At 43.4% G+C, this 10,086-nt stretch overlaps 1 protein-coding gene across 1 annotated transcript; it reads left to right on the top strand.

Moving 5' to 3' along the window:
• Nucleotides 1-3,912: 3,912 nt before the first annotated feature.
• LOC105664087 (uncharacterized) lies at nt 3,913-9,838 on the top strand. The gene has a single exon (XM_012297050.2). It carries the CDS (start codon nt 4,649-4,651, stop codon nt 9,836-9,838), a length of 5,190 nt encoding a protein of 1,729 aa, XP_012152440.2. The 5' UTR covers nt 3,913-4,648.
• The last annotated feature ends 248 nt before the right edge of the window (nt 9,839-10,086 follow it).

Here is a 10,086-nt window from a genome sequence, read left to right as displayed (position 1 = left end):
ATACTTGTTACTCTTATGATTATCAATCTAACTCATATTATTAGCCATATTATGCTTATATGATCGATAGAACGACAATTACTGTACTCATTACTCTTATCATTACCAATCTAACTCATATTATTAGCCATATTATGCTTATACTATCGATAGAACGACAATTACTTTACTTGTTACTCTTATCATTACCAATCTAACTCATATTATTAGCCATATTATGCTTATACTATCGATAGAACGACAATTACTTTACTTGTTACTCTTACTATTATCAATCTAACTCATATTATTGGCCATATTATGCTTATATTATCGATAGAACGACAATTACTATACTTGTTACTCTTATTATTATCAATCTAACTCATATTATTAGCCATATTATGCTTATATGACCGATTGAGCGACAATTTCTAAACCTGTTACTTTCATTATTATCAATCTAACTCATATTATTAGCCATATTATGCTTATATGATCGATAGAATGACAATTACTATACTTATTACTCTTACTATTATCAATCTAACTCATATTATTAGCCATATTATGCTTGTATGTTCGATTGAACGAAGATTACTGTACTTATTACTCTTATTAATATCAATCTAACTCATATTATTGGCCATATTATGTGGATATGATCGATAGGACGACAATTACTATACTCATTACTCTTATTATTATCAACCTAACTCATATTATTAGCCATATTATGCTTATATGATCGATTGAACGACAATTACTATACTTGTTACTCTCATTATTATCAATCTAACTCATATTATTAGCCATATTATGCTTATATTATCGATAGAACGACAATTGCTATACTTGTTACTCTTATTATTATCAATCTAACTCATATTATTAGCCATATTATGCTTACATGATCGATTGAACGACAATTTCTAAACCTGTTACTTTCATTATTATCAATCTACCTCATATTATTAGCCATATTATGCTTATACTATCGATAGAACGACAATTACTTTACTTGTTACTCTTACTATTATCAATCTAACTCATATTATTGGCCATATTATGCTTATATGATCGATTGAACGAGGATTACTATACCTGTTACTCTTATTATTATCAATCTAACTCATATTATTAGACATATTATGCTTATATGATCGATTGAACGACAATTTCTATACTTGTTTCTTCCATTATTATCAATCTAACTCATATTATTAGCCATAATATGCTTATATTATCGATTGAACGAAGATTACTGTACTTATTACTCTTATTATTACCAATCTAACTCATATTATTAGCCATATTATGCTTATATTATCGATAGAACGACAATTACTATACTTGTTACTCTTATTATTATCAATCTAACTCATATTATTAGCCATATTATGCTTATATGATCGATTGAACGACAATTTCTATACTTGTTACTCTCATTATTATCAATCTAACTCATATTATTAGTCATATTATGCTTATATGATCGATAGAACGACAATTACTATACTCATTACTCTTATTATTATCAATCTAACTCATATTATTAGCCATATTATGCTTATACTATCGATAGAACGACAATTACTTTACTTGTTACTCTTACTATTATCAATCTAACTCATATTATTGGCCATATTATGCTTATATGATCGGTTGAACGAGGATTACTGTACTTATTACTCTTATTATTACCAATCTATCTCATATTATTAGCCATATTATGCTTATATTATCGATAGAACATCAATTACTATACTTGTTACTCTTATTATTATCACTCTAACTCATATTATTGGCCATATTAAGTGGATATGATCGATAGGACGACAATTACTATACCCATTACTCTTATTATTATCAATCTAACTCATATTATTAGCCATATTAAGCTTATATGATCGATAGAACGACAATTACAATACTTATTACTCTTATTATTATCAATCTAACTCATATTATTAGCCATATTATGCTTATATGATCGATAGAACGACAATTACTATACTTATTACTCTTATTAATATTAATCTAACTCATATTATTGGCCATATTATGTGTATATGATCGATAGGACGACAATTACTATACTCATTGCTCTTATTATTATCAATCTAACTCATATTATTAGCCATACTATGCTTATACTATCGATAGAACGACAATTACTTTACTTGTTACTCTTACTATTATCAATCTAACTCATATTATTGGCCATATTATGCTTATATGATCGATTGAACGAGGATTACTGTACTTATTACTCTTATTATTACCAATCTAACTCATATTATTAGCCATATTATGCTTATATTATCGATAGAACGACAATTACTATACTTGTTACTCTTATTATTATCAATCTAACTCATATTATTAGCCATATTATGCTTATATGATCGATTGAACGACAATTTCTATACTTGTTACTCTCATTATTATCAATCTAACTCATATTATTAGTCATATTATGCTTATATGATCGATAGAACGACAATTACTATACTCATTACTCTTATTATTATCAATCTAACTCATATTATTAGCCATATTATGCTTATACTATCGATAGAACGACAATTACTTTACTTGTTACTCTTACTATTATCAATCTAACTCATATTATTGGCCATATTATGCTTATATGATCGATTGAACGAGGATTACTGTACTTACTACTCTTATTATTACCAATCTAACTCATATTATTAGCCATATTATGCTTATATTATCGATAGAACGACAATTACTATACTTGTTACTCTTATTATTATCAATCTAACTCATATTATTAGCCATATTATGCTTATATGACCGATTGAACGACAATTTCTAAACCTGTTACTTTCATTATTATCAATCTAACTCATATTATTAGCCATATTATGCTTATATGATCGATAGAATGACAATTACTATACTTATTACTCTTACTATTATCAATCTAACTCATATTATTAGCCATATTATGCTTATATGATCGATTGAACGAAGATTACTGTACTTATTACTCTTATTAATATCAATCTAACTCATATTATTGTCCATATTATGTGGATATGATCGATAGGACGACAATTACTATACTCATTACTCTTATAATTATCAATCTAACTCATATTATTAGCCATATTATGCTTATATGATCGATTGAACGAGGATTACTGTACTTACTACTCTTATTATTACCAATCTAACTCATATTATTAGCCATATTATGCTTATATTATCGATAGAACGACAATTACTATACTTGTTACTCTTATTATTATCAATCTAACTCATATTATTAGCCATATTATGCTTATATGACCGATTGAACGACAATTTCTAAACCTGTTACTTTCATTATTATCAATCTGACTCATATTATTAGCCATATTATGCTTATATGATCGATAGAATGACAATTACTATACTTATTACTCTTACTATTATCAATCTAACTCATATTATTAGCCATATTATGCTTGTATGATCGATTGAACGACAATTTCTAAACCTGTTACTTTCATTATTATCAATCTAACTCATATTATTAGCCATATTATGCTTATATGATCGATAGAATGACAGTTACTATACTTATTAATCTTACTTTTATCAATCTAACTCATATTATTAGCCATATTAAGCTTATATTATCGATAGAACGACATATACTATGCTTGTTACTCATATTATTATCAATCTAACTGATATCATTCGCCATATTATGTTTATATGATCGATTGAACGACAATTACTATACTTGTTACTCTTATTATTATTAATCTAACTCATATTATTAGCCGGATTATGCTTATATGATGGATAGAATGACAATTACTATACTTATTCCTCTTACTATTATGAATCTAACTCATATTATGTTCGAGACGAATTATATAGTTCTCAAATTCGAAAATAAACAGACGAGCGGTACCGTTGGACTGTTGTCGCCCCCTTCCCCGTGCTCCTCAGGTATCACGGGTGGACCGAGTAGCTCGTCGCCTGGGGGGTGCGGGGAAGCGAGGTCCTATTGTCTCTTGACAATAGGCGGCAGTTCAACCGTATCTCGCGACCTGCGATAATCAGATTAAGAGTGTTCATTTTCGTTTTTCCCCGAATTCCCTTCGGCTTTGCCTTTCCGGCCAAATTTCCCCCTTTGTCCGTGTGTTTACAGATCACCGCGGTTAGGGTTATCTTAATCCCGGGAAGTGCATATGTGCATATTATAAAGAAACCGTTGCATTACCAGTCAACAGATTCGACCCGAAAAGTTACGGGAAATCTAAGACAATTTTTGGTCCTTCGAGCCGGATAGGCGATATCCGGCGCAATCCCGATTAAATGACCATCTAAACACCGACGATTTTCCTCCGGAGTCGTCCTACTCGCGACCGTTAAATCCGTCGATATCACGCAACCCGTTTGATACGTGTAGTGCAGTGCAAGTGAGTGGTCTTGCCCCGATTTAACGGAACGCTTTAAACAAACCAAACTTGATTAGTGTAAGTTTTGTTAATAGTTTATTTGGGTGGTTTAATTACATTTTTGTGTGAACGTTTTGCGAACATTTGAACTCATTTGAACAGTGTCGGTTGAACGGTTACGGGCTCGATCCTCCGTGTGTTGACCTTTTTTTCTCTGACTCTTCGTTACCTCGCGTGTGTTTACCATGGCTCCAGCTCTGGCGGAGTTGCTGCAAAGCCAAGCGGATTTGTTTACTCGCATCGACAATTTCAAACGTAACACCGACAAGTTAGGGAAGGATAACCTGACTGTCACTGTTTTGAAATCACGACAGCGCCTTCTCAACTCTTACTGGGAGAAGTTTACTAATAATCACGATGCAATTGTGCGTCTACCGGAATCCAAGGCGACCGAATACACCGCGAAAGGGGTTTACGATGAAGTGGAGGCGCAATTTGTGCTTCGCGATTCAGAATTGAGCGATCTGATAGCCGCTGCAGAGCGTGCCAATGGGACCAGTGCATCTTCGGGCCCGTCAGCTGCAGTACACAAATCCCCGGAAGTGGTACTCCCGCCGATCACCTTGCCGACTTTCTCAGGAGAAACGCTCGAATGGGAATCGTTTCGCGACCGGTTCCGATCGTTAATCCACGACAATGATCGTCTGTCGGAACTTCAGAAGCTCCAATACCTCAAGGGAGCGTTGCGAGGCGAAGCGGCAAGGGTGGTGGAGGCCACGCCAACTATGGAAGGCTGTTATGCAGGTGCGTTTGAATCACTCGAACGTCGATTCGGTAACCCGCGCATGCTGTCGGCTGCCCATCTTCGTCGGTTAATCCACAGCAAGGCGATCAGCAAGGCAACTCCTCAGGACTTCAAACGAATTCTTGACGAATTTCGAGGGTCGCGCCTTGCTCTGAAGGCCCTGGGCAGGCCGGTGGATCATTGGAACGAGCTGTTCGTTCACCTGCTCTCAGAGAAGCTCGACACGACCACGCGGATATCCTGGGAATCTTCGTTGGATGATCCCACGAGAGTTCCAGCTTTCGAGGATTTGGAGAAGTACCTGGAAACTCGTGTCCACGCTCTCAGCTTCGCGCAAGAACGGGATCGATCGTCTCCATCTGTCACCGTCAAGGATCAAAAACGCCCGGCTACTATCACCCCCCGGGAGCGGTCTGCCCTTGCAGTGCAGGTAGCCAACGAGCCCACGCCGAAGTCGAAGCCAGGTCGCGTCTGCCCAAAGTGCTCCGGCCCTCATCAACTGGGTTTTTGCCCCCGGTTCAAGGCTCTCAACCCCTTGGAACGGAGAGACTTCGTGGATGCACATGCGCTCTGTAGCTCGTGTTTGAGCCCTGGACATACTACGAAGTCATGCAAATCATCGTACCGGTGCATGGCCTGTCAAGGGACTCATCATACGTTATTGCACGATGCCTACCTTCGCAACACGACGTCATCCATCGGCGCTTCGGGATGCCCGGCAGGACCCTCGACATCTGCGTCCACATACGCCGTGCGATCGCATAGCAAGGTGTTGCTCGCGACCGCTCAAGTGCGTATGACCTCACCAAGTGGTCTCAGTGTTTCGACCCGTGCGCTGCTCGATCCTGGTTCGGAAACGTCGTTCGTGAGTGAACGTCTTGCTCAAACACTGCGACTAAAAAGGAAGACCGTGCATGTTACTCTGAGGGGATTGGACGAACAGCCTCTGGGGGAGATTCATCACGAAGTGCAAGTGTGGCTTACCTCCGACAAGGATCCGGCATTCCAAATTCGGATGGAAGCTCTCGTCACCAGGAAAGTGACCTCCCACACACCGTCGCTGCCCCTGGACTCTGCATGTTGGGACTACCTCAAGGGATTCCCATTGGCTGACGAGAACTTCAGGGTACCATCTCGAGTCGATGCTCTCCTGGGCGCTGACGTGTGCGGATTCCTGTTTCTGGAGAATCGCGTGGGTCCACCAGGTGTTCCTCCGCTAGTGCGGACTCCTTTTGGCTGGGCTCCGCTGGGACCAGTCCAAGCCTCGTCTACAACGACCAGATCAGATCAATCGAGGATCCTGCACGTCCGTCGAGATGACGATCTACATACCTCGCTGCAGCGCTTCTGGGAGATCGAAAACGTTCCGACGACAGCGCCCTTGCACCCCTCCGAGATCCAGTGCGAGGAACATTTTTCGAACACTCACTCGAGGGACGGTACGGGACGTTATGTGGTACGTTTGCCATTCTTCTCTCAACCGATCGAAGATGTAGGGGTGACACGAGTAACAGCCACCCGGATGCTGCTAGCATCGGAACGGCGCCGAGAACGTGACCCGCGTCTCCGGGAGAGGTACGCTGCATTCCTCGACGAGTACCTAAAATTGGGCCACATGGAACCGGTCACCGACCCATCCAGGATATCGCCACGCTGCAGTTATTTACCTCACCACGGCGTATGGAAAGGAGATGGCGACGATGCGAAGATTCGCGTCGTTTTCAATGCATCGTGTGTTTCCACGGGTAGGTCATCGCTTAATTCGGTTTTGTTGCCAGGTCCCAAACTGCAGAGTGAGTTATGGATGGTCCTCACACGCTGGAGACTTTTCCGATGTGCTTTTTCTGCGGATATTGTTAAAATGTTCCGTCAGATACGAGTACACCCCGAAGATCGTGATTGGCAACGCATTGTATGGAGACCATCACCCACCGAGGAAGTGCGGGACTTCCGTCTTACAACGGTCACGTACGGAACCACCCCCGCACCCTTTCTGGCTCTTCGGGTTCTCCAGCAGCTCGCCGATGATGAGGGCGAACGTTTCCCACGAGGAGCGGAAGCGTTGCGACATCACTCATACGTCGACGATATCCTGGCTGGAGCGGATAACGTCCAAGAAGCAGAGGAAGTCCGACACCAGCTGGTGGAGCTTCTCACGGCGGGCGGTTTCCCCCTGGATAAGTGGGCGGTCAATTTCGACACTGCGATGTTTGGCAATCTCTCTACAGAGAAATTGTTGCAGGTCAATGACACTGTAGGGGCTTTAGGACTTCGATGGGATCCCAAGGCCGACTTACTCACGTTGCGAAGCTACCGACCAGTTGAGGAAACCTCTAAGACATCGTGGACTAAGCGCGAGGTCGTCTCCGAAACGGCCCGTCTATTCGATCCCATGGGATGGTTCGCTCCAGTTTTGATTCGGGCCAAGGTGCTGATCCAGGATCTCTGGCTTGCTGCTCTGGACTGGGACGAACCGTTAACGAAGACCATCGACAAGAACTGGGCTAACTTTCGACGTGATTTGGAGCGTTTGGAGGTCTTGAAAATCCCTCGCTGGACGGGCTCAGTATCCGAGGATGCCTTGGAGCTCCACGCGTTTTGTGATGCTTCTGAACGAGCGTACGCAGCCGCTATTTACCTGCGAGTTCCGCATTCGCATACGGCCGCTGACGTACATCTTCTGGTCTGTAAGACGAAGGTCGCACCTACGAAACAGCAGAGTGTGCCTCGGCTCGAGCTTTGCGGGGCACAACTCTTAGCGCGACTCGTCACTGCCGTTCGGAACTGTCTTCAACCCCGCTCTGTTCGGCTGTATGCTTGGACAGATGCGGCTGTCGTTCTAGCGTGGCTCCAAGGACATGCTTCGCGGTGGAAGCCCTTCGTGGCCCACCGAGTCGCGGAGATCCATGGTCTTCTCCCAGAGGTGCAGTGGAGGCATGTGCGGACTTCTAACAATCCCGCAGATTTGGCGACCAGAGGCCTGTCCTACAACGAATTAGAGGGAAATCAATTATGGTGGTACGGACCCACGTTTTTGAGGAATCGTCCTGAACATTGGGAAAAGTCGTCAGTAACGATACCTGGAGACGTGCCGGAACAACGATCCATTATGCTGCACCTCTCCGTGACTCGGATGGAGCCCAACGAGCTACTGGAGCGATGGTCATCTTTCTCACGCCTAGTCAGGGTCACCGCATACCTCCGACGATATATCCACAACTGTCGATCTTCTTCCTCTCGTCGAGGTGGTTTCTTGTCAGCGCAGGAGCTCGAAGAGGCTCGTCTTCTACTGTGTCGCTTGAGCCAAGCTGACACTTTTGTGGAGGAGATTAAGCGCCTGAAATCAGGTAAACCGCCTTTGACTTCTTCGTCACTTTACGCTTTAAATCCGTTTTTAGACGAAGCAGGAGTCTTGCGCGTGGGTGGCCGGCTTTCAAACGCCCCGTTATCCAGAGATCAGCGTCACCCCATCATCATTCACAAACGATCGCCGTTGGCCACTCTCATAATTCGAGCTGCGCACGAAAGAACGCTCCATGGAGGACTGGATTTAACTCGTTGCACTCTCATGCAGGAGTATTGGATACCCAGGGGAAGGAGCTTGATTAAAAAAATCCTCCGACATTGCCTCCGGTGCATTCGACAGCGAGGTACCACTGGTCAACAACGGATGGGAGATATTCCTCCGTGCAGACTCCGCCCGGCGAGAGCATTTGCACGAAGTGGCATCGACTACGCAGGGCCGATTATGCTTCGTCTTGCCAAAGGGAGAGGACAAAGGACAACGAAGGGATATCTAGCCGTCTTCGTCTGCCTGGTCACTAAGGCGGTTCATTTAGAAGTTGTCTCCGATTTGACAACCTCCGCCTTCATCGCGGCGTTTCAACGCTTTGTGGCTCGTCGTGGTCGCTGCGTGCAACTTTTGAGTGACAACGCCACGACGTTCCGAGGATCGAACCAGGAGCTCGGGAGACGTTTTCGAGCAGCCGCAGCGTTCTACAAGGACACAGCCGAACAACTGGCCAACGACGGGACGGAGTGGAAATTTATTCCCCCGTACGCTCCTCACTTCGGGGGTTTATGGGAGGCAGCGGTAAAATCAGCAAAGACTCACCTGCGACGTTCCATCGGCGAACACATCCTGACGTTCGAAGAGTTGTCCACGCTGATGTGTCGCATTGAAGCCTGTCTCAACTCACGTCCTCTATGTCCACTGTCCGATGACCCGTCCGACTTCGAGGCACTCACTCCCGCACACTTAGTAATCGGAGAGTCACTGTGCGCGGTTCCCGAACCCGGAGATCCTTCCCCTCATACCTCAGCAATTTCTCGGTGGCACTTAATAACGCGTATTCGCGATTTATTTTGGTTTAGGTGGAGCAAGGAGTATATTGCGCAACTCCATCAGCGTTCAAAATGGCGGACACAGCGTCCTAACCTCGAAGAAGGCGCGTTCGTGCTCGTGAAAAACGAGCTCACCCCACCAACGAAATGGCCGATGGGACGCGTGACCAAGGTACACACAGGTCCGGATGGCTTGGTACGCGTGGCGGAAGTTCGTATGGGAAACAAAGAAGCAACGAGGGCTCTTACAAAGCTGGTGCCGCTACCACTCGATGTCCCGTGTTAGAGCTATTCCTTCACGGCGGGCGGCACGCGACGATCTGATCGGCAATCTTCCACCACCACCGAGCGGATCGCCGAACCGACTTCGTATTTCGTCGCCAGCGACGAGGCGGGCGGCATGTTCGAGACGAATTATATAGTTCTCAAATTCGAAAATAAACAGACGAGCGGTACCGTTGGACTGTTGTCGCCCCCTTCCCCGTGCTCCTCAGGTATCACGGGTGGACCGAGTAGCTCGTCGCCTGGGGGGTG

The sequence above is a fragment of the Megachile rotundata genome, unplaced genomic scaffold (genome assembly GCF_050947335.1).
Source record: "Megachile rotundata isolate GNS110a unplaced genomic scaffold, iyMegRotu1 scaffold0597, whole genome shotgun sequence".
Lineage (NCBI taxonomy): Eukaryota > Metazoa > Arthropoda > Insecta > Hymenoptera > Megachilidae > Megachile > Megachile rotundata.
Note: the sequence above shows the minus strand (reverse complement) of the source record. Positions and strands in the feature narration are given on the sequence as shown.

What these genes read in the sequence shown, in the direction of transcription:
- LOC105664087 (XM_012297050.2), top strand. Translation starts at nt 4,649, where the DNA reads ATGGCTCCAGCTCTGGCGGAGTTGCTGCAAAGCCAAGCGGATTTGTTT.